Source organism: Trichoplusia ni, chromosome 16, assembly GCF_003590095.1.
Source record: "Trichoplusia ni isolate ovarian cell line Hi5 chromosome 16, tn1, whole genome shotgun sequence".
Taxonomy (NCBI): Eukaryota; Metazoa; Arthropoda; class Insecta; order Lepidoptera; family Noctuidae; genus Trichoplusia; species Trichoplusia ni.
Window position 1 is genome coordinate 9,321,763 of NC_039493.1, and position 24,063 is coordinate 9,345,825.

The window sequence follows — 24,063 nt, forward strand, 5'->3', positions numbered from 1 at the left end:
ATCGATGAATTATATTTCGGACTACTTAAGGAGTGTCCGTTATGTAAAGAAAATTTACAAGAGGAACAGTACAGCAGTTTAAAATGACAAAACCAATAAGTATACATATATTTTTTTATTAATATTACGCAATAATCAACAGCTTAAAGGACGTAATACATAAAATATAACAACGAACGTGTTCTTCTATGAAATTAAGTAACAGGCATACAAAGGAATACAGGTATAAGTACGTTTGTTTGAAAGCATATTCTATAATGAGCGAGCTTGGCCACTACTAGTTACTAACTTACTTTACGTGTCCTATCTCCAAGGAGGACATTTCTTCAAGCCACCGGGCTTCTTCTGTCTTTTTTTGGGCAAAGGAACCAAGTTCATAAGCGAAGGAAATTCATCCTTCTCTGGACTGCTGTACAACAATCTTAACCTCTTATCATGTTTATCTCCTATAATATCTATTAAATCCTGAAAACAAAACACGCTTATAAGAGAAAATCAATTAAGTAGGTAAAGACTTAATTTTAGAATTAAGTAATTCAGTCTGAAAAAAAATAAGATGCCAGCAGTTATTTTCGGGATCTTTATCGGCCTACTCTATTAGGATCTGATTCAATTCCAAATCAAATTCTCACTCACATCCTGAAACAAGGAGAGACTCTCAGTGGCGGTTGGTATCGTCGACGCCAGGCGGTAGATGGCAGGGCGCGGCGGACGGGGCGGGGCCGGCGGGCCCTGCGGGGGCAGCGGGCCCTGCGCGAGCGCGGCCCGGCTGCGCGCGCCGGGGCGCCGCACCAGCAGCGAGCTGCAGAGCGCGGGCGCCAGCGCCCCGCACTGGCAGCCCACGCTCGCGCACCGCCGCGGCTCTGCCTGCTCCGTCTGAGTCTTCTTGTTTTTCTTCACAGTTTTAGGACGTGGCACGGTAAATTGATGCTATAATATCAGAAATTCGTCATTGAAATATGTGGTTTACCGAATTTCAGATATTAAAACGCGTGTAAATGTTACCTGAACTATAACTTTACCTAAAGGAAATAAGTACGCACGATTTAGTTTTCTAGAGTATGAGAATTACCTTTCCGTTTGTTTTCTGAATTAACAAACGATGTTGACCTTTTTAGGATTTGTTAGGCTGTCATGATAACCCTATGGTTTTATCACTGCTTTTCAGTAAAACAAACATATACTCTTAACGATTTTCTCTTCCAATTCAAACAAAATAATTAGTGCAATGCTATGGGAAGCGCCAAAATTATAACAAAAAGATTTGTTAGTAGTCAGTGCAGGTTCATAAAGAAAACACCTAATAAATATTTTTTGATCATTAACAATTTATTGCTATCTCTTTTCACACACAAACTTTTAAATGACAAATGTTGCCTACGGAGTAAGCTAATGTTTCCTAATGGTCGAAAAATAGAGTGACACCAAATATGATGAAAAAACTTTGGTTCCGATAGGCCAGAAACACTTATACTCAGGTAATGTGATACCTGGTTTTATTAGCGGTTAATGTTAAGAGAGTAAGGGTTCGCGTACGTAGTTTTGACGCGTCGGCGGCTGCTCTGGCGGCGGCGGCTGCGGCTGCTGCGAAGCGATCCTCCTCATGCGACTCCCGGTGGCGGCCGGGGACAGAATGCTGTACGTCCGGCACAGGCGTGGCACTCGCCAGCTCGACTGGGGCTGTGGTTGGGATCTGCGATTTTTTCTACGGGTGCGTGGCCGCTTCAGCTGCTTCACTTCACAGTTGTGAGATTGAGTCTGCAAGACGAACGAACATCCTGAACGGGTAGAACCATAATACGACTCTATGACTCCCTTCCCTTCACGCTATGATTACTTATAAATTCTGTTCACGTGTTATACTTACGAGACAACCTATATATTTTTATCGCGATAATAAATACCACGTATTTCTGATAGTTTATAAAATATGAGCAGGTATATATTTCTAGCTTTTCGCCCGCGGCTTCGCCCGCGTCGATGTCGGTTATATCGCGTTTCCAAGAGAACTCTTCAAAAGTCCGGGTTAAAAACTATCCTATGTTCGTCAACTCTATCTCTGTACCACATTTCATTAAAATCAGTTCAGTAGTTTAGACGTCAAAGCGTAACAGACAGACAGACAGACAGAGTGACTTTCACATTTATAATATTAGTAGGGATATATAACCAGAGCCTAGTTATTACCTGCATGTAGTCGTGTATCTGCGACGACGACGGTGGCTGTGCCATGCGGGACGGGCGGCTGGGCGCTGGCGGCCTGCGACACGGCGCTCTCGATGCAGTTGGCGGCGTTGAACAGCAGCCGGCACAGCTCGCAGCCTGGCGCTGAGGAGGCTGTGCACCATGTTACAAACGCCTTTTATTTACCATTTATGTCACAAAATACTCTACAACGAAAACAATTTAAAGTTTTATTCGAGTAAGTGGATAATTATAAGATTGTAGTTTAAATTTATTATTTTTAGTAGGCAAGTGGTAGTGATGTCGGAGCTGGAGCGAGGCTCGTACATCGGGGGCAGCACCTGGGTCGAGGTGTTTGCAGCTGGCGGGCGGCGGCGCGGGCGGCGAGGGCGGCGCGGGCGGCGGCCGCTCGTGGTCCCCGCCCGCGCTGCCATGCACGTGCAGCTTTATGTTGTTGCGCAGCAGGTGAGGCTTGATCTCCTCAAACCACACGTCGCACAACTGCAATATACATTACACTCAAGAGTAGATACTATTAAAACCTTTTTAATTTGAATGAGATAGGCTGAGAGAAAAAACTTTGCAGCTATTTTGATTTATTGTTACACTTGTATTTATTTATTCAGATAGTGATAACAAACAGCAGTATATAAAATATTGTAAGAAGCATCATCACAAAAAACACATTGTTCTCTGAGCAATTAAATGTTTTGGTACAAAGCAAGCAAGAAGTACTAAGTAGGTATCGTATTAAAAACCTACGTAACAATTAAAAAGTGATAGAACAAAAAAAATACTTAAATGACCAAGTAGTCAAGTCATGTCAAATAACATAAAAAATTAAAAATACCTACTATGAAACAGGTAGATACTTCATAACAAGTAATTTGTTGTAGCATACCGACCTTCAGCAACACTATGCTATGATGTTATGGGAAGGCGCTTACACTGACTAAAGCATTCTCCAAATCGTAGCGCACACTCTTAGGTATCTTATTCTTGCTCCTGCTTCGCTGAGTCTCGTGGTTGGGGCGGACGCTGCAGGCGCCGGAGTCGCCGGACGCGGCGGCGGCGGGGGCCCGGGCGCGCACCGCGGCCTCGCCGCCGCCCGCCACTTTACGCATCCGCGGCTGCGACATTACTACGCTCTCAGCAATGTCCACACCATTGAAAATACCAAACGAAGAGTATAACGCACCAAAATCTACACTAAACGAGTACTTTCCTTATAAAACATTAAAAATATGAGTATAAAAAGTAAACGTCAAAACCGGCACTTTCAACTGTTCTGTCAAACGGTTTTATTTTTCTAAACAGATTACAGTAACGATTCATTGTTATCAAAAGAGGTTCTGATAGCAACGGTGTGACGAACCAATTATTATAGTAATTCATCACAATATCTAACCTTTAGTTTTAAATAGGACACCCACATAAATATACCTCTAAGGATTAAAAAAAAAAACAAAAACAAACTTGATGTGGTTACCTACATTTTAAAACATTGGTCCACATTTTTAATGTGGGTAGACTAACCTAGAGTCAATCTTATCTTGACTGTGAAAGAGATAGAACGTGATATATTTTATAAGTAGGTAATTTTTGAATAATCACACCATGAATTCTCAAAATTGGAAAACGACATTATATACTGGGGGATCTGTGGTGTGTGAGCTAGCGTTGAAGCTATTGCAAATAAACATGTTTAGAAGCCGACCGGATAATGAGCAGATCAACAAGCAAAATGACAGCGCAATCAACGAAATGTTATTATATGGAGCTGAGACTGAGGAGCAAACGAAACAAATAGGTTTGGACAATCTGCTTTGTATTTACTACATCATACTCCACGCGAACAAGACAGTAGACGTGTGCGTGCCGAGTCTCGTCAGTGGTACACTGGCTGAATGTCTGATCAACGTACGTCGGAAGAACAACGCAAGGGTGAGGATTACAATACACAACAGTGACGAATTTCACAACCTGCAGTCGTTTGCTGAGAACGGGATCGAGGTGAAGGTGATCAACCCGAGTGTTCGGTTGGAGCATGAGTTCGTGTTGGTGGACGCGGCGGGGGGCGCGGGCGAGGCGCTGGCCGTGCTGGGCTCGCTGGACTACGACACGGCGAGCCCCAACTGCAATCGCGACGCCACGCTGCTCACCTCCGACGCCGCACTACTCACAGCACTCACTAAAGAGTTCGAACGAGTGTGGAACTGTGTCCCCGAAATTACAGAATTTAAACTTGACAAAAATAATACTGATTCTGTTAAAAATTATTAAATCGTGCAATTATTTGTTAGAATTTAAGATTTGATTTTTATTTGTTCTTTTATGATTTTAACGTTGTAATTTGATTAGAATTATTATTTGTTTTGTGTCGGGAATATAAATAAAAGTAATGTAATAACAAAAAATACTTTTAATTTCGTCACTTGTGGTTGAGACGATAATTGCTTTATACATTATTTCACATTTATGTTACAGTAAGTAGAACTATAAAACGTTTGTACTCCAGTGCCGTTATTCTAAGCATGATATCATTACATAAATATATCAAAGTTCTACTGGGAAGAAAAGTGACAATATATCAATGAATGGTGACAGCAGTATCACAGTTTTCTTTGTAGTTTATATAATTAGTGGACAACTAATGGAAACTTTTTAAAATAATCATTTTGTTCTTAATTTAATAGTCATTTTCATGTCTTTTTTATAATTATTTATATCTTTTAATAAATCAAAATGTAAATTATAAAAAATATTTGATTACAATCCATATTGAAAGTGTGATTTTAAAACGACATTCACTGGAGGAAATACATAATTATAGAAAATGATTGAATGTACTACTTAACAATAATAAAACAGTCATGAGGCTTTGAATAATTTGCATGTGCCTGTCAAATGTCTTAGGACGCCGTTATCCTACTGCTTCATATGACGATTCTAAATTGTTTGGTAGAGAAAGACATGAACCGCTAATGTCAGCACAATTATCTATTACATAATGAGCATCGACATTTAACAAGTACAGTCAAGCCTTAGAAAAAGCTTCAACATATTTCAAAGAAACCATTATTTACAAAACTATTATTAACAATACTTTCAAAGGAAATCAGATTTTAAGGAATATATAAATCTTTCATAGATTTAAATCTTTGGGAAGTAACATTAACTCAAGTAACAACCTGTGTGTTATAGTCTATATACATATATGCACACACAATGCCTCTCCTAACTGAACTCGCAATCATTAAATACACAACAAAACATCATTTCATACAAAACTGTAAGTTCAATAAAATATTTCATGAGAGTTACAAAGGAAATACATAATTTTAAGACCACTTCAATAGTAAGATCATATTTAAATAGCATTTTCTTAAAATATAAATCTAGTAAAATATATATTACAGTATTAAAAGTAAAATACTATCAAGCTAACACTGTAAAGGCTAGTCGCGCTAAGTATTCACATTACAATCATACATTGATGGTAGTCAAACTGAGAATATGCTTTAAATATGTTCCCTATCAATGAGCGAATATTACTTTCCTCATAGTAAACACAAGACAATATACTTTGGATATTTAAGTACTCAATTAAGTATCTGCTAAACCTAATCACTCCTCTTCATTATTTTTAAATTCGATGGACCCAAAAAATACTAAGTCAAAGAACAGTCACAGCTATCAGACATGCAGCTAATGAATAATTTAATTTGTAGCGTACAACAGAGACCATAGTTAATGTTAAACGTAAACCTTAGGGCTAATACCAGTGAGACATGCATGACTAGCAGTACCGCCGCAGTGAGTGACCGGGGCCCGCGCCGGCGACCGACGGAGGGGAGGTCCTAGTCGCTCGCGAGGGCGAGGGGGTGTCATCCGTCGATCTCGATGTCGCTGTTGTCGTTGTCGGCGGACTGCGGCGACATGTCGGGCTCGTCCATGTGGTCGTGCAGCTCGCTCATGTCGGCCGGCGACGCCAGCGCGTAGTCTTGCGGCGAGCTCGTCTCCTCGTCGCCCGAGCCCGTGAACTCCTCGTCCATCATTATAGCTGCTGGTAATGACGGCGACACTTCTTGTAACTGACTCGTGTACACTGCGAACAACAACTCTGATACAGTACTTGCATAACTGCATTACTTTTAGTACGTGAATAAATTAAAACGATATTTTCAAACCTTCGAAATGTTTGAAAGCTGTTAAAAAAAAAATAAGTTTGTTTTATCATTTTATGCATAGCCTCTAGGTACCATTTGCATTATTACAACATATTTTTCACATGATCTTAATTTGTTTTTAATAAACATAACTTATCAAAAGGTCACCTTGTAGAGATGTTTGTAAATAAACTATCACTTATATAAATAATTGATCATTATTGTAAGGATCCATCAAATATGAAATAAAAGTGGGATATTTTAGTCTTTTTTTGAACTGACCTTGAAAAGTATCTCAACTCGACAATTTTTTTATATCTATCTTTGTTGTTTGCTACCCTAAATATTAAGTTAGATAGATAGTAAGAAAATTTTCAATAAAAATAATTGTCGACCCTTTTGAGTAGAAATATGTAGTAGTAGTAGAATAGTTATAGTATAGAATAGTTGTAAATATTTACCTTTAATATTAGAAGATTTGATATCAGATGAATAGCTTAGAGATTCTTCCATGGCCTCCATTGTGAGGGTATCGGTATCTAAACTGTCCAAAGAGCCAGAACATGACGGTGATGTCTCTGGGTTTGTGTTAAGCGTAAGCTGTATACTATCCAATTGAGGTATATGCGGTCGAACCTGGAAATATCCACAAGGGCATTTGAAAAACTAGTTGTGTTTATACTTCCATAGATTAATAATTTGAATATTTTAAATAAAAAAATACAGCCTTGTAACTTCATACTTTTCAATTAAACTTATTACTGTATGAAACCTTTTTTAAACAATAGAATCTTTAATGAACGAGGAAGATATAATTGATGAAATTACATTTTTTTATTTTAAAAGTCAAGAAAGTAATTTTGTTATAAATAACTTTATCCTTATGAAACCAATTAAAACATGTTACAGTTAAGAAAACATTAAAGTTGGTTGCATTACAATGATATTTACCTTCATCCCATCTGGCCTGTGTGGGTTCCGGCAGCCTTTACACTTACATTCTGTACAGGGCTTACTCTCTACATAACATGGACAGCGTTGCCCACAACACGTCAGCTTGCCAGGAGTTGCTGTGGCATTGCCACATCTACAACCTTTTCTCTTACTGCTAGCTGAACTACGGGACCTGTTTGAAGGCTTCTTAAACCCTAATTGATTTGACTGAAAATTTCAAAAAGTATTAAAATATATCTCAACAGTTTTATAGTAAAGAAATTATTATTGTGTAAGTTACTCACTTTACTTTCTCGACTTGAACTTGACTCATGATGGTGGGATGAATCTGTGTCATCAACAGCTTTTCTCTTAATAGTAATTTTGTTTCCAGAGCCGGCATACATCACAGAATACAAAGGTGATCCATTTGAGGTAGATCTAGAGTTTGGTGAGCCTTTAGATGATCTACTTTCAGAATTACTGGAAGTTGATGCTCCATGTGTTTGAGTACCCGCAGAGTTGGTGTATACACAAGGTAAAATACTATAAGCAGACTTTGACAGTCCAGCAGTACTTTTGTAGTCATCTGAGAAGCCAGCACCTTCTTGTATTAAGTCAATGAGCCCTGAGCTAGCCACTGTGCCTCCATTCACACCAGCTGCTATCTCATCCTCGTCCAACAAAGTCTGATATACGTCCGTTCCCATAAAATATTCACATAGTTTCTTATAACATTGTAAAAGTATTCGAAGCTGTAAGTTCTCACCATAACTTTCATAGTCCTTGCACCAACTACAAGAGGGCTTTAGTTTTTTTCTTCCACCTTTACACTTTTTACAAACGTGGTGCTGGCAGCTGGCACTTGTTGGCGTGTAGGGCTCCTTTAATAAATTTCCACACACGGTGCAAGATAAAGATTGTCGTAAATAAGGAACCAAACGAAACAAATCTGTCCAAGAAGACTTATCCGCTGCGTCTGCCAAAATTATAAGTCTACATGTAGAAACATATAAACTTGTAGCATTCATTGTTATTACAGAAAACGTAACAAGGAGACCATTTACTAATTTATAAATTAATTTGTTTACACCAAAGTGCTATACAACCAAAAAGCCGCAAACGTCGCGTCAAAACTGTCAAATTGTCAATGTCAAAGTAGAACCGCTAGAGATGTTGCTTTCAAAAATTTCTATAGTGGGTAGACGTATCGATTTTTAGAAATAATTAAATTAAAACAATTCTGAATGTTAACTCCAAATATTTTTATTTAAGTAGTATATTTACACAACGTAAATAAAGACAGTAAAATGTAGCTTATAAGTATATAGTAGAACTTTATATTTGATGGATACACTTGCACATAAAGTTCAGAAATGAAGTAGTTTTATGAATACAGTGCATAACAATATTAGCATTTTTAACAATTTATTGCAGTGCTAAAAATATACAAAACTCATTTCTATGATTTGTCCAACCACCGAAAGTAATGCTTACATTCTATATATACCTAATTAACTATTTATTTTGGTTGGTCGTCAGTGACAATTAGGCTTCCGCTTTACCAAGTCGTTTTATTATTTGTCTAGCTAAAGTAGCCCGTCTGATAAACGACTAACCCTTACGCCAGATAAATGAAATGTGATGCGTAGTAAACAACACATTAAAAACATGTTTCATCTTCAAACTGTCTGCCTTTATCCACTTGTGTACCTGGGACAACACATGTGTAGTTCTGATTAAGCTTTTAAACCATCAATCAGCTTTTTTCTATGATAAAGGCAATATAAGCGACTATTGCTTTTTATCGATGCATTTATAAGTACATTCAGCTAAGAAACTGCTTGATTAAGTCAGATTAACAAATTATCGTATATAATTAACTATGTTTACAATATTGGTATTCAGCAATTTTCTAAATGGTTTCCTGCGTTACCGGTAACTTTTGAACCATTGCTTCAATACTAATTTATTGCATTTTATATCACATCACCCTGTAAATCTGACAGCGGTTCTGAACTTCTCTTGCTGACTGTACCAACCTACATTAGCCTACTATTAACGTTTTTCATATTGACAGGAAGGGCTTTATACTTTATGGGGATCAATTTAATGTGTGACCCCCTTTTCAGGATTACTTATTTGAGAACTGTGTAAATACGACTTCTAATGAATCTAAAACCTATCTGTTCCAACATGAAAATCTAATGAGTTCAACCGATGCCAAAGATACTGTACGACCTTCAAGCCCCGATTCACGGGATCTCTCGTCGTCTGCACTACTCAGGCAAACCTACCACGGTCCTGTTGGACTCTCTATCTGAGGGTAGGTGTCAAGAGTCAACCTTACATTCACTATAGTACGGACGAGCCTATATCACAATGTGTCTATCTCATTTTGGCCAATTAGGCGATTAGAGGGTGTGCTACCACGTATTAAAGTAGGTAATAATTAATGGTTACTTGAAGACTGTATGAAGGACGGCAGCGAAATACACGACATAGAGATCCACTTCTACACCCTAAATAATGTTGCTTAAAGACGTGAGCCTTCGGGATTAGAAGGATCCTCCACACCACCCACAGGTCGGAAAGTAGTTACACTAGTTACCTTTGTTGTAAAGTAAATCTAAAAAAGTGTTGTTTTAAGTAATCTTAAGTCTCATGCATGTATGCTAATTCTTTAAACCACAGTATAACTACTGGATGCCTGAACCGATTCTTTTGTACAAAGTACCTACCTAAGTAGTAAGCATTTTTATAAAACTATCACTATTAATTACTTAGTACAAAGATTATTGCTGCCATGTGATGCGAATTTGGTAAGGTTATTGTGTTTTTATTTATTTAATAATTTGCTTGTTGGAATAGCTGTACATAAGCTTTTATAATGTCCGTTTAATTAACAACAATATTTATGACATGCGAATATACGTCGGGGACCGCAGCGACCATCTTGCTCTATTATCCAATTGAATTCACTTAAGGAGTGTTTTCTTTTTAGGTAGCTCCTTAAGTACAAAAGGCATACACTCATATATTTAGCTAGTGTTGTTATTTTCTATAACATGACGATTTATTATTCGCACTGAGTAATTAATATATGGGTTTTTTGAAAACTCATCTACTTACCCATCTACTTATCTAATAGGCAATTATTAAATCATTAGGGGACTCGTTATCAGTCTTTATTGGACTTTATCAAAACAAAGACGTTCATTTGGTTGACAAATACAAGAAGTATTACAGAATAAACATAATCGACGAACCAATCGGAGCATTCAGATATGAGCGGTATCGCACTGTGGTAGCCAACTATCTGGGCGAGCGATCGGCGCGTCGCATTGTCTCAGTCGTGGTGGAGATACAGGGTGCTTGGTAGAAGGACGACCTGATAAAAGATTACAGCGTCCCAGTATCAGTTGATCCGCCGGCGCAGGAACACCTCGACTCTCGCGAAGGCGGCATCTGACCGACATGCGACTCAACTAATTGAATCAATTCAACGAATGTCTTCCGTCGCTGATTGCAGCTCCCCAGTGGCGAGTTCGTGACATAGTGCACCGCTGTACGCGACTCTAACCGTTGTGATTGTGTTGTGAGGATGGACTGGTGAAGTGAACAGTGAAAGCCTAAGTGAAGTGTTGAACCAGGATAATTTCTCGAATCTTAAAAAACTTACAAGATGCACAGGTAATTTTTTGCAAACGAATTATAAAACATATCAAGCGACATATTTTTACAATATTCACTTGCTCATATCAGTAATATCTAACTTCTAGATCTGTTTTCTTCTAAATCGTAGGTGATGAAGAACAGACACTAGCATCTACTTCTTTCTGAAACTTATAGGCATCATATCCAGAAGGTTTTTCCTTATGCTTAGCACATAAACTGAAAAACTACCTAGGTTGGTGTACATTTTATGTAGCTGCCCATAAGTAAGTGCCTCATTAGTGTTGTTGATTATGAAGGTGCATGTAAATCGTTAATAGGCACTCGATATTAACGTGTTACAATATAATTGCAATTATTGCCTGACAGTTCCTTAATTTCTGTCAGCTATCGTTCATTATGTTATCAAGGATAATTACCTCGCCAATGAATTTGAAGTAGGTAAAGTAATTATGGAAACATTAATTGGAAAAAGAAATCTTATAAACTATTTTATTTTTTTACTGAACTTTTTATGTACTTATTTGGGATTAATACAATACTCAGAGATTTTTGATACGGTTTAGGTAATGTCTGAAATTAACTTAGATTAGTACCTATTAGTTATTATAGCTATAAGACCTTTAGGCATGTTAGACGTCAGCTGAGTTTACAATTCCTAAAACTACAGAAGATCATGAAAAATATCTTCACGAAAATATGAAATAGTTATCTACGAAAAATTGTTAGTTTACAAGTTTATCTACAGTAAAGTTTGACAGGTAGATTAGTCACAGGGATTGGTAGTGTGTGAAGGTGGAGGAAAGGGAGGAAGAGGCTACAGGTAAAAATGTAAACAACAGTCTTGATTAATCAAATTCGGTAGAATTGTCATACGCTATTCTGCCATTCCGGTTGACTCATACAAAGCATGGACATATCTGCACCATTTATTTCGTCAAGCTGTCGATATAAAGATAATGGGCCGCGTTTCTTAGCCGTGAAGGCCTATAAATACTTTAAGTGTAGATTAATTTATTGTTTGTGTATCCGCTGTTTTGGGGTGGTTTTAAGGTCGTAAATCTTCACCAAAAATCAGAAGCCAAGGTAAAATAAGGGCAGGATTCGATATTTTCTTTTGTGAAGAAGACGTTCTTCAAGGAGACCCATAATGGAAACATTTAGAAATATTGTTTGGGCATTTTCGTTTTTCCGCAATATGAGCTGGTTGATTTGCCGCAATAATGTGGTATGGTAGTGTATACTGTATAGTATGGTTTGTAAGAGCATTAGACAATGTTTTTATTATCTGCAAAAATATTTCTTCCAATCACTGAACTTTACCTTAGCGAAAGCCATTCAGTTTGTATGCATTGGTCATCCTGTTACCCATAATTTTTTAGTCATGCGATAAATTGTACGTTCATGAAAAACGTTGACAAGTACCAATCCTTGATCGAACAACAGCGGCAGGGGCGTGTACCGACGCATCATAAAGATCAATCATACAATTGGGGCCGCCACGCATGTTGCGCAGGAGTGTCTCTCAATACCTCCGTTGAATGAACCTATCGGTGAACGCTTACCACAAAATGTATTGACCTGATTAATGCTGAAGAAAAATTAAATAAATATAAAATTAATCTAAACAGTTGAAACAACGGAAAAAAATACTTCATTTTAGTCTACCATTCACTTCATAGCTTCTTGGTTTACTGAATAATGGAGAATATGTAAACATGCGCTAGATGGACCTTTTAAGTACTAACTGCCCATTTATTATAATTGTGATGAAATGCATACTTAGGTACCTACCTACATACATGGTTCATATCTCTGCTAAAGGTCTGTAGAGTCCATAATTAAATAGGTCTTATCTATTGTAAACAACAAATAAACCATTTGGATAATTTAATGATGTCCAATAGATCACAAGAAAGTCATATTGAAGTTCTCAGAACAAGTTCTCTTTATCGGTATGAATCATTAACTTCTGCATTTTTTTTCCGTCTTGCTTCCCGGAGAGTCCAAGTCAACAATTAGAGGAATTAATTTGACCTCAGCGCAATTAAGATGGTTGACAGAGACCCTTGGAATCGCGAGTGAATACCCAAGCTATCTACTATAGCTAAAGAATATTTATACACAGCCAGACAACTTCAGAATTTAACGCAGAGACTACTTGACCTTATCAACCCAATTGATAACTGTATGGATGGCGGAGCGGTATAAGGTCACCACGCTTCAATCGCGTCCCCAACTGCCAGTGACGGAAATAAAGTTCCAATTCGATCCCTTGCATGAAAAAGGTTAATTTGTAATCTGTAATCCACAATAAGCTCTTCCAGTTCGTACTTTGAGTTCAGAAAGTGGTCGACACTTGCTTAAACAAAATTGTTTGAGAATGTGAAATGCGATGACATACAAAAGACATTTATGATATTAGCTACAAAATACTTTAATTGAAAACTGGTTCATCTGATAGCATACATCTTTATATAGGTATCATACATTGAATGCACTGACTTGTGCATCTTCATACCAGTCAGATAAGGTTTGATCGCCACGAACAGCGAGTCTTATTAATCACTTATATTATTGTACATAATAAATAACGTTTATCAAAGAGGATGTTCTTGACTAGAAGCATTAAGGATCTTGCGTTTGATTTCTGCCTGAAAGAAAATTTGTTAAGCTCCAAATGCTTCATTTGCGAGAAAAAATCGTGGACTTTATAAAATCAGATTTGAGTAACAAATGGACGCTTAGTCATCAAATGTTTGGCTGTGTTTGTTATTGATAATAGTTTAGAGGTGTACCTATAATAATTTCTTCACCTTGAGTTTTTATCTTGAACCACGCCAAATTATAAGTAAAATTCTTATCACTCTATCTCTGTAGACAAAATACTATCATGATTAACGTGCCATAGCATTTTGACAAAAATCTCCATTGCGTATTTAGGGCATGGTCAATTACATGTTAGATTAAAAATCAGGTCATGTGTTGCTTGCATCGTTTACACTGTAAATGCATCGGTCTTTGTCTAGAAAATATTTATCTGGTAAGACAACAACACCATGCGTATCAGAAACCTTTTTTATTTTGGTGTCCGGGGTGACTATAATAACTTCAACCCAAGTCGAGGGCACTTCGTGGGTAGTCTACTGATTAGGCCGAGTCACGAGATCACGGCATATATCTTAGCCGCTTAGAAACTTACCAAGTAGGAATTATACCGTGGATTTAGAAGTATCATGATTTCTGACGATGTTTAGTGACGATGCGTTGGAGTTCGCAATTATGTTACTGATGTGCCATGTGAGACATTTATGTTTATTGTAGTAGGCGGGAAGTAAGTACCAATTTGTCGAGCGACGGTAACAAAAGCGCCGAGTGGAGAGACTCCACAGCGAGGTAGTGACGCGACGACGTAGTCACATCACGAGGACCCATTATTCAGTGCACCACACCATTATTGCATTACTTTAAACCGTCTAATTTCATATTATTTAGCCGCCATTATTTTCATTATCTCCGCTTGTATTAAGTAAGAATAATCGAGTTTTACAATGTCACCATGTGACGTCAACAAATTACAGGTGTGTAGGTTGGACAGAACACAGAAAATGTTTTTTTCAGGAAACCGTTTCCGTGTTTGTTGTTCACATGTATAGTCATTGTAATATGTGTAATCAAATGAGTAATTTGACGAACTCATATTTTATTAGTCGGTAAACTCGGTACACTTTTGCCTACTTAAGTATACTTCCAGCGGTAGGTATCTATTTACCTAGATACTACTATTAATGACACATTCATTACTTATATATTTTTCACGTAACCGATTCATGAATGGTTAACATTAACTGTGTAAAGCCCAAAGAAACTTGGGTGGATGTAATATGTGGTTAAAATGATTAGGTAGTCAGCTTAAAGGTAATTGAATGGTTACATCCGTTGCAATACCCTTACCTGCCTCATTCATTCCCTAGAGATAATCCCGGTATCTAAGTGGCGCTCTACGCGAGTCAGGTTACCTGGACTAATGCCTAGACACTCGAGCCCTAACGGAGTCATGAGACCTTAATGATAGCTGTCACTATTCGCGGCCAAGATTATGGCATCCAAGATTACATATCGTAGCGATACGTTTCGTGTTTCCAGTTCAGTAGCCGTTGTAAAATGAAAAAGTCATAGAATTTCTAATAGGCCAAACCATTTTTGTTTCAAATAGAAATCAACTTTCCGACTGCGAATGCTAGAATGTCTTTTTTCAGTACTGGACGGAGTCCGATATACGGATATACTTACCTAACTTGTTAAGTAGATTTTTAACGGGCGTGGCAAAGGCATGTCGTTAGGCTCTATCATACAAACTGCGTTCTTCTTTAGTGTCTGACAGGTTTAAAATGATGATTTCTCACTAAATCTGTTTAATATATTACCTTATTTTCGTATCAAACCTATGGGCAAACTAAAAGGGGGTGAAAGGGCATCCTCAACAAAAAAAAAACAAACTAGGTAAATCGTTACTCTTAATAAATGTGTTGATAGGTAAAGATCTTAAATACCTCCAAAACCTTATCATATAAATAGCCGTAATACTGAAAGAGCTTGCAAAAAAAAAGGAAAACTGCATTTTTGCATACGTGGTGAGGGTAATGGAATGAACTCCGTAAGTGGTATATTTTATTTCACCGAAAACTATGGAACAAGAAGGATGTCGCTAATTGCAAGCACAAATCGACGTGTAATTCCTCATTATTGTCTCGATAACGTGTGTCACTTAACATACAAAACGCACCAGTAATTAATGCTAGTAATTCGTTATCAGCGTCCTATCTACATATGTCGTTATTATCACTGCATAGAACATATCGCTTATGTACTTTTCGTAACATCTATATGTGGAAAACTAAAACACGGTCACGTCACTAAATGTAGGTTTAATACGCACTTTATGACAGAGTAGGTGTGTAGACGTGCTCCGGTTTTTAGTTTGAGGGTTTGCGACACGTCTTAAAGTGGAGAGTAAGGGAGATGCCGCTCTACGCTGTGTATTGTGCTGTCACCCTTCCACAACCATATGAATGTTACTTTAAGACGTTGTGGTAGACCCTGTGTAGTAGATAGTAAAGATTATTTTACTCGTTAGTTTCCCGGAATTCTTGCTTTGTTTGGTAGTATCATGCATGATGTCAATTAAAGCATCGTTGTATCAAAGCGATTTGGTAGTTTCCGCAGGATTTTTTGCATGGCAATCTGATTAGTCGCATTTTAGACAACCGCAACACAGAACGGAACTTAATTAGAAATAAGAAAAAACTCGCTTTGAGTTCTTTTCAATTTCTTTCACATCGATTCATACACAACATTAACTTGGTCTTAGTGACTGTGTATTGAACAGTCAGTAAGGCCAACAATCGAGATAACCCTTGGCGTACCGAGAATAGCACAGAAGGAGCAACTGTTACCCCGTGACCCGACAGAGATGTACACAATCATCGTATCTGTACCCACCACTACTGATGCGCCGATATGCATAACATTCTATAGAAAAGTTTTCAATAACTTGCTTTTGTATGGGAAAATTTCCCATTTTGTAATTAGAATTTTAGTTCACGTAACTCCATCAGGTGTCCGAAATATACCTATGCGTACCTACTCCTTTCAAAAACATAAGTTGTGTTTGTGACGTAGGAATGTGATCGTTACTTGTTTTCTTTTCAAGCGATAAGTACCAAAGAAAATAGGGTAACAATCAAGTAGTATCTGTTAAGAGATAACTAATAAATAGGTAAACAGGATAATAGGTAGGTGCTTGTGCAGTTGAAACAAAGAGCGAAAACAAGTTAATCATTGTCTATTTTCTTATCAGTAATAGTCATTCGATTGAAAATCAGTTGTTCAATTGTTTTCACACATTGTATTAAGAGCTTATAAAATATCTATCAACTTACATGAAATGAGAATTTTACCCCATTTACGCGTAGGCCATCAGACTACCAAACTGAGTGTGGAAATAAAATTAAGGCTTCTTTCTCGGTATTATCTGATCATGAGGTGTTATCAAAGGTTTTGCAAATCCATAAGAAATTTGTCCAAGCCTAAGTCTATTCAGACTAAGTCTAGGTAAATCGTAGATCTATCACCCTGTGCGTAAAACACAAAGGCGCCTTACGCAGCATACTAATTAAAGACACCCACATACTTTATTCAATTTCATCAATTTCAGATACAATAGCATTATATTTGCGACACTCCTTTGGGTGGCAAGTGTCATAGGAAAGGAGATGACAGACATCGAGGCTTTAGGAGCGCAGCCGAGCCATTGCACGTATGAATACGCTTATGACATGTACGGAGCCCACTGTGCCGGCCGGCGACTCGGCAAGATCCCGAAATTGAGAACTGGCATTGAGGTAAGCAGAGTCATGACAATAATTAATTATAGACAAGTCGACAGTTTTGCACGACCTAAAATTAGTGATATCCCGCAACTGTTTCAAATTAATCCTTGAGATAAGCATCTTCTGCACCTGCATACCTAAAGTTTGTGAACTAGCTCGTAGAGTTGAAATGATTAAGGTAGGTATGATAGATAAAGAAAGATAATAAGACGTTTTGTTAAAGAAGTCGGGATAGATTGATGGATTTGGTTAAATCAGAGCCCCATTAAGACGTCTTAATTTCAATGACAACAAAACATCTGGTAGTTGGTACCTATAAAATGATAAATAAACATGTTGTTTTCTTTACAGATTCTAGACTTCAGTGACAATAAACTCCAAGAGCTGACTTCTGAAACATTATCAAGTTACTCCAGCATCAAGTTCCTGTACCTTGCCGACAACCACATCTACACAATAGACGAAGACGCGCTCTCGCCGCTCACCGACCTGCAGACCCTGGACCTTTCTAACAACGTCATACTAGAACTACCCAACTCCATATTTCAGCTACCCTCACTGAGAAAACTGTATCTCAGGGGAAATCCCATATTTCACAAGTCCAGTGAACTTACGATAGACAAACCTATTAAAGCACCACTAGATCTTTTGGACATATCGGACTGCAAGATGAAGGAGTTGCCAGACTGGGGCTATCTCCCTCAGCTAGCTTTCTACAACATCTCCCACAACCCCCTGACGTCCCTTAACACGGAGCACTTTACCGTCATGTGTAACCTCGAGAAAGTGGATCTCACAGAGTCCATAAATAATATGAAGCTGTGCAGTATCAGATCCACAGTATTATGGTTCCAAGAAAAGCGAGTGTTTTTCCAATTAGAAGACTATTCGAAGCTTAATACTAGACGTGAGTGAATTCTACTTCAAATAAATAAATTTATGGTTGGTTCATACATAGTTCAGAGTGAATCTATAACAATTCCTTTTTAATTTTCAGAGTTTCAAAACTGTCCAGTTCCAGAAGATTCAGGAAACTTCAATGCGACCTACCATAGGTGCAAGGCCGAATATTTACAGGTAAGACATTTTTACAGGATAATATTAATATAAATAAATACCCAACCCTAATTCCCCTAGCTTATTGTTCACCATAAAATTATATGTAAGTATTAGCGCACATAGTTTTAACCAAAGAAAAGACAATATTTAATCAGTAAGTAAATAGAGACCTCGTTTCCTCAAGGCCACCTGCACATTTTTCTTATTTATTGACGTTTGTATATGATATTATTTCAGGTGCAAAGTATAAAGACATCGCGACGCACGTGGTTGACGATAGGTGGCGGTCTGGCCGGCTTCCTCGTCGGCTTCATGCTCCTGCTGTACGTGATGCACAGGCATAACGTCGCGCAAACCAAGACAACCGCCGAGAAATTAAAACAAGCGAAGCCGGCTAACGACCCGGATAAGAACGCAACAGCTGTACTCCTTGGTGACGTGTCGTAATCACACATCTAGATTATTCACTCATTTCCCTGTAAGCCAAACGTTCAGATAGTGTGGTAATCATTTTCATGCCATGTACGCAATACGTACAAAAGTAACTTGATAAGAAATGAAAATGTCAAGATACGGCCGTCTATGATTGTGATTTACGATTGTAATGCGTTCCCATTTAGATGTAAATGAAAATTCAGGGCATAAAAAATCTGAATGTAATTAATAGTTCTTTTTTGCATTTAATATAGCTAGTAAGCATGATCTTTTTAAATGAGTATCGTGTTATTCAAAGATCATTGTATGCATTACGTCACTTACCGTAAAAGCGCCTTTATGTCGAGGCAACAAGGTTCACTCTTGTATATTATTGTTACGAATGTGCGGTGTTCTATACCTTAGTAAACCTTACTACCTACTATCACGTCTCAGTACGATTAACTGTAATAAAAGTTAGTTTTTTTAAGAAAGTTGTATACTTGTATCTCTATTATTTAATACATTGAATATTTAAGGATAACATCAAGGCTTTAAAGGCTGACTAGTTGTAATATTGTGCCGTTTAAAAACCATTTGCTTGTCGTCATTAGTTACAAAATTATTATGCAAACTTGTGATCTATATACACCTTTTTAAAAAAGGAAGTTTGTAAGATGATGATGTTTCATAAATCTCTGAGAAATAACATTAATAGGTATATTTAAGAATGTCAATCTAATGTATTTCAGCCTAAGAACGTCTTTAAGGTTCCAGTGGTCCAGTCAAATAAACGGGACTCGCTTGTAATTTAAGCTTATAATAAAAATAATGTACGCAAATTGACACTTGTAACATTATTTTTCTCAGAATTAAAGCAAATAAAGCAGTTAGTTTGATAGTGTTTGTATACCATAGAAAGTAAGCATAGAGTAAGTTTACTTTCAGCTATTTTTCCATAGAGGCTAAACGACCACAAACTTTTTGCCAAAGACTCGATTAATAGTTGTAAATAATAAATTAATAATCCCATCATAATGTTTCAATTTTCTCAATATTTTTCTATTTAATGTTATATACTGTAAGTAAAATAACTGTGATAAGTAATAAAATTGTTACTAATTACCGCTTTGTTTAATTTATGGTAAATAAAAATCCAATTTCCCCATTTCAAAAATTAATTATATTTAAATGAAATTAACAAACTGAATTAAATCGTCACAAGCTAAAAATATGTTGCATTAAATGCTACGTTGATTTTTTTGTAATGTTAAAACATCTCCAACTCAATCGAAATGTATGTAAACTAAACAAATCAATAAAAACAACAGCTGAGTAAACACGAACAGTGGTTCCTTCAGTTGGCACATTCCGATATCCTCGTCTACAGAGTCTGCCAGGACATGTTGTGGATGCCAGCTTCAGGGTAATTCCGTTGAATGTTGTCCAAGTTTAGGGTAGTTTGACATTAATTTCAGGTGTCTTTCTTTTCACTATCGTTAACGGATTTGGTTGGCGGCTGTGTGTCTTTTTCCTTCGCGAGACGCTGTTTACTAAACTTGCCCATGCCTGGCTGATAGATAACGAGGCTTGGACGATCCTGATAGAATAAAGAGAATGATATAGAATAGCAACACATTACCTTCGTCCTAACACATATTTCCTGTCAAGTGTTTAAGCTTACCTTATTTCTAATTCTTCTTTCTGTGCGACGGTCACCACTTTCACTTTTCTCTTTCTCCTCTGAGCCCTCCCTATCGGATGACTTGCTCCTGTCGTCAAGTGACTTCTGCCTCTTGAGCACCGCCTCCTCCTTCACAGACTGTTCACCCGACTCTAAGCTATTCCTCCTCATCTTCGCCACACCGACAGTCGCGCTCTTTGGAAATGCTTCCTCACTGGTGTCCTTACTACTTTCTTCCTGTTTCATCTTCTTATCCATTCCCTCTATAATTTTGGTCAAGTCGTCAGTCTTCACATGCGGCAGTTGTGTAAATGGTTTTATATCGTCGTGGTTTATTGACTTTCCTTTGTTTTCTAAAGACATGATTTTATTTATAGCTGATTGTTTGTCCGATTTTCCAAAATCGGTAGATTTGATTCGCTCCTTTCTAGTGTCGCTGTACTTTTTACTTTTTTGCTCACGCGGCGAGTCTTTGAACTTATCGCGTTTATCCTTTTTCGCGCCCCTGTCCGAGTCATCCCCCTGTTCATCATCTCTTGCATTATCCCTCTTATCAGTTTCAAGCTTTTTCTTTTTGTCACTTAAAGAATTAATTCCAGCCTTGCGCTGGTCCCTATAAGATTTAGATTCAAATACAGATCCATCTCGGTTCTCCGACTTGACTTGGTCATCACGCGCGTCACTCGCTTTCTCTTTCTCCCACTCTCTAGATTTAATCTTCTTAACCTCGCCGTCTCCAGTTTCTTCCTCCTAGAATTCATACATTATCAGAATGTTTTAAAGGTTAAATCACATAAGGTTGTAGCCATAGAGGAACTTTTTCCCGAAATTTATTTTTGGTTGGAATTTAATTTGATTTTTTATTCGGCTCGGAAATGTTACCATGGCCATGAAATCAAAATCCAAAGCTTTATTTGACGAATCATGGAGAAGGAAGGGGCCGCAGCTTCTATATCTTATAGACAAATAGGTATTAACTTACATTTAAATAGGGATGTATCTAATCAAATTCTAATGTGCAGACTACAGGAGATGGGATACCAACTTTTATTACATGAAAAGTATTTACATTCTAAAATATTAAAGAATGAATTTACTTTCGATTATCGAGATACTTTAACTAAACTGAGATAAACAACACTTTCGCTGACACTAAAAAAATACTTGTAACAAAATTAACTATAATCCATTTAAATTCAATACTGTAAACCTTAAAACAAGTGTCACCACCACTTTTCTGGCTACCTTCTTGTGTTTCTTTTTTATCACAGAATTTACCAGATGTCAGTGTGAAAGTATTGTGAGTTTTCGCAGACAGAGCGGGAAAGTGACTGTCCCAATCAGAGTCAGTACTGATGAACTCATCAGAACCATGAATACTTTTCAATTCAGTTTTGACAACGGCACACTTCACTTTACTCTTATGGTATATTCTCTGTTCACCATACCAGAAACTGTGATTGTTGTATTTGTTGTCATAATAATCCGTATTGTCATTAAAGTTTTCATCTTCTGATATATCACCAGGCCTCTAAAGAAATAATTGAGTGAAGAGGGTAAAGTAAGTAGCATTTAATAGAATTGAGAGAGAAATGTTAGATGGAGTGAGTGTCAAATGGACTTGGCCACATAATGGATGCATTAGTAATAATTTTAATATATTAAGTGATGCCCTATATCATTGACCAGATGGCATAATTAATATTATATTAGATCTTGGATATCAGGTTTATGAAATAAATTTCTAGAGTATTTCATTTACAACATATTATGTAGAGATTGCCCTTACTTATGCAATAATTATCTAGCAGTAATAATTATTCCTCATTATAACCTGTCATTAAGAGAATGAGTAATTAGTATAAATTTAAGTTTAGATTTGCTCAGAAATGTTACCTTGATGGGATTTTCTTTGGTTTTCCTCTCTATCCTCATTTTCCTCTTGTCATTCTCTCTCCTGCGACGCTCGTCACGCCCCCTCTTGTCCTGCTTGCGCGCCGCCAGGTACTCCAGCAAAGGAGTTGATTGTACCTTTTTGTCATTGGCTGGAAATATGCGAAGAAAATTTATTTAGAAGATGTCAATTATTAGTATGGTAAAAAAACTTGCATAATATAACTGTGACCAAGTTTTAGCCTGAGATACCTTGATATCAGTAAACAACCAAATACTTTAAAAAAATATTCATGTTTAGTTTCATTTCGTCTGTCTTCCTCAAATACAGTGCACCCATATAAATAGACTATGTAGAATGTCTTACTATTTTATTGTGCTTTTTCTTTACCAGGCTACACCCTGTTACTTGGCCTTTTGCAACTATCAAATACTTTATCTGATCTAGATTTTAAGCCTATTGGAATCTGATAAAAATCAGGTTAATGGAGTTTAAATACTTGGTTTAAAACACAAATAAATAATTCAGTAGCATTACAAGTTTAAACTTGGTCAATAACCATAGTGAACATTTACTATTTGTTTAAACATTCCTTACCATCATTCACAGGGTAAGAGTACTCAAGTTTTGGTTGGTTCTCAGTCTCAGGGTCTTTCTTGAGACCTTCCACAAAGTCTTGATAAATAGGGTCACTCTCTATGGTGCCACACTTTGGGTCTTTCTTCTTCTTTTTCTTAGGTATCCTCTGGAAAGGAGCATACTCCACTATGCCCACATACTCCACACCTGTAACATATTACAGAGTAATATTAGATTTAAACTCATTGCAAGAAAGCTAATAATGGGTTAAGTATATGAAAGTTCTTTGATTCAATACTTCGTTAATATAATCTTATTAGAATAATACACAAAACAGCCAAAATATGTCCCTTTGAACTAACATTTACTGATTTCATAATAAGTGCCACTTTTTGACAATGTCAATATTACTCTGTAAGTTAAATAAGCCAGTGCTCTTATGCATTGACTAGAATAGTGAAGAGAAAATGTGGCACAGTACTGTTATAGCAATGTTTAACAGTGTATCATAAAGCTTTATCTGAAATCCCTTACCCTTTTCATCAAGAAACACATATCCATCAAATTTATCTCTAAACAAGTAAATATCGTCGACATTGACGAAGTTTATGTAAGCTCTACAATATAGGTTATTGCCAAGCGAAGGATCTGGCTTGGCAAAATAGAAATGGTCATGATCAGGTATTGGTGAAACCTGTTCCAAGAATGCTTCTTCAGTCATACTAGGCGGCAAGCGCCGGAGAATTATCTGAAATAAAAATAACCTCATTTATACAAACTTGTCTTAGGCGCTTATTATTTACAGTCAACAATTTTCCAATATAAGCAAACAGTCACTTTAGTCAGCGGCCGTTGGGATTTTGTTTTCTTGTCCTTGTTCTTATTAATAAATGTTTTACTGCCCGAATCCGACTGCGAATCTTTAGCATCTTGATCTTCAGTCATTATACAATTTAATTGATTATATCCCTCAACTTTTTAGGCAATCGCTCAACATTATCAAAAAACCGTGTGTCGTGTGTAATTTTTTTGACATTTACTTGGCAGAAGGTATGTTGAACATTTTTAATTTACGTCAAT

The 24,063-nt window shown here is 37.1% G+C and overlaps 5 protein-coding genes across 5 annotated transcripts; 2 read left to right on the forward strand and 3 right to left on the reverse strand.

The window, feature by feature from the left end:
* Positions 1 to 119: 119 nt before the first annotated feature.
* Positions 120 to 3,619, reverse strand: LOC113502104 (serine/arginine repetitive matrix protein 1-like). The gene is made up of 6 exons (XM_026883485.1): positions 3,132 to 3,619; positions 2,512 to 2,685; positions 2,188 to 2,337; positions 1,537 to 1,758; positions 637 to 930; positions 120 to 465 (listed from the first exon to the last, which is right to left on the reverse strand). The coding sequence occupies exons 1-6, from the start codon at positions 3,321 to 3,323 to the stop codon at positions 304 to 306; spliced, it is 1,194 nt and encodes a 397-aa protein (XP_026739286.1). The 5' UTR covers positions 3,324 to 3,619; the 3' UTR covers positions 120 to 303.
* A 94-nt stretch (positions 3,620 to 3,713) lies between these two features.
* LOC113502204 lies at positions 3,714 to 4,521 on the forward strand. Its single transcript, XM_026883654.1, has one exon. It carries the CDS (start codon positions 3,802 to 3,804, stop codon positions 4,465 to 4,467), a length of 666 nt encoding a protein of 221 aa, XP_026739455.1. The 5' UTR covers positions 3,714 to 3,801; the 3' UTR covers positions 4,468 to 4,521.
* A 70-nt stretch (positions 4,522 to 4,591) lies between these two features.
* On the reverse strand, positions 4,592 to 10,326 carry LOC113502201 (E3 ubiquitin-protein ligase MSL2). The gene is made up of 4 exons (XM_026883651.1): positions 7,592 to 10,326; positions 7,305 to 7,514; positions 6,815 to 6,989; positions 4,592 to 6,292 (listed from the first exon to the last, which is right to left on the reverse strand). The coding sequence occupies exons 1-4, from the start codon at positions 8,315 to 8,317 to the stop codon at positions 6,072 to 6,074; spliced, it is 1,332 nt and encodes a 443-aa protein (XP_026739452.1). The 5' UTR covers positions 8,318 to 10,326; the 3' UTR covers positions 4,592 to 6,071.
* Positions 10,327 to 10,562: 236 nt separating this feature from the next.
* On the forward strand, positions 10,563 to 19,655 carry LOC113502203 (leucine-rich repeat transmembrane neuronal protein 1). Its single transcript, XM_026883653.1, has 5 exons — positions 10,563 to 10,979; positions 17,179 to 17,365; positions 17,705 to 18,260; positions 18,351 to 18,430; positions 18,650 to 19,655. The coding sequence occupies exons 1-5, from the start codon at positions 10,972 to 10,974 to the stop codon at positions 18,857 to 18,859; spliced, it is 1,041 nt and encodes a 346-aa protein (XP_026739454.1). The 5' UTR covers positions 10,563 to 10,971; the 3' UTR covers positions 18,860 to 19,655.
* Positions 19,656 to 19,986: 331 nt separating this feature from the next.
* Positions 19,987 to 24,037, reverse strand: LOC113502196 (regulator of nonsense transcripts 3B). Its single transcript, XM_026883640.1, has 6 exons — positions 23,821 to 24,037; positions 23,518 to 23,731; positions 23,002 to 23,190; positions 22,407 to 22,555; positions 20,511 to 21,260; positions 19,987 to 20,426 (listed from the first exon to the last, which is right to left on the reverse strand). Exons 1-6 carry the CDS (start codon positions 23,926 to 23,928, stop codon positions 20,301 to 20,303), a joined length of 1,536 nt encoding a protein of 511 aa, XP_026739441.1. The 5' UTR covers positions 23,929 to 24,037; the 3' UTR covers positions 19,987 to 20,300.
* Positions 24,038 to 24,063: the final 26 nt, after the last annotated feature.

Bases quoted from the DNA above. Each gene is read 5' to 3' on its own strand.
- LOC113502196 (XM_026883640.1), bottom strand. From the start codon at position 23,928: ATGACTGAAGATCAAGATGCTAAAGATTCGCAGTCGGATTCGGGCAGT. The intron at 23,732-23,820 runs GTGACTGTTTGC...TTTTTATTTCAG, and splicing joins CCCAACGGCCGCTGACTAAA to ATAATTCTCCGGCGCTTGCC. The intron at 20,427-20,510 runs GTAAGCTTAAAC...TTATTCTATCAG, and splicing joins AAAGAAGAATTAGAAATAAG to GATCGTCCAAGCCTCGTTAT.
- LOC113502203 (XM_026883653.1), top strand. The intron at 17,366-17,704 runs GTAAGCAGAGTC...TTTTCTTTACAG, and splicing joins AATTGAGAACTGGCATTGAG to ATTCTAGACTTCAGTGACAA. The intron at 18,431-18,649 runs GTAAGACATTTT...ATATTATTTCAG, and splicing joins GCAAGGCCGAATATTTACAG to GTGCAAAGTATAAAGACATC.
- LOC113502201 (XM_026883651.1), bottom strand. From the start codon at position 8,317: ATGAATGCTACAAGTTTATATGTTTCTACATGTAGACTTATAATTTTG. The intron at 6,990-7,304 runs GTAAATATCATT...GGATATTTCCAG, and splicing joins ACAGGCCAGATGGGATGAAG to GTTCGACCGCATATACCTCA. The intron at 6,293-6,814 runs GTAAATATTTAC...TGTTGTTCGCAG, and splicing joins CAAATCTTCTAATATTAAAG to TGTACACGAGTCAGTTACAA.
- LOC113502104 (XM_026883485.1), bottom strand. From the start codon at position 3,323: ATGTCGCAGCCGCGGATGCGTAAAGTGGCGGGCGGCGGCGAGGCCGCG. The intron at 2,686-3,131 runs GTAAGCGCCTTC...TGTATATTGCAG, and splicing joins TGGAGAATGCTTTAGTCAGT to TTGTGCGACGTGTGGTTTGA. The intron at 2,338-2,511 runs GTACGAGCCTCG...CATGGTGCACAG, and splicing joins ACCCAGGTGCTGCCCCCGAT to CCTCCTCAGCGCCAGGCTGC.
- LOC113502204 (XM_026883654.1), top strand. From the start codon at position 3,802: ATGAATTCTCAAAATTGGAAAACGACATTATATACTGGGGGATCTGTG.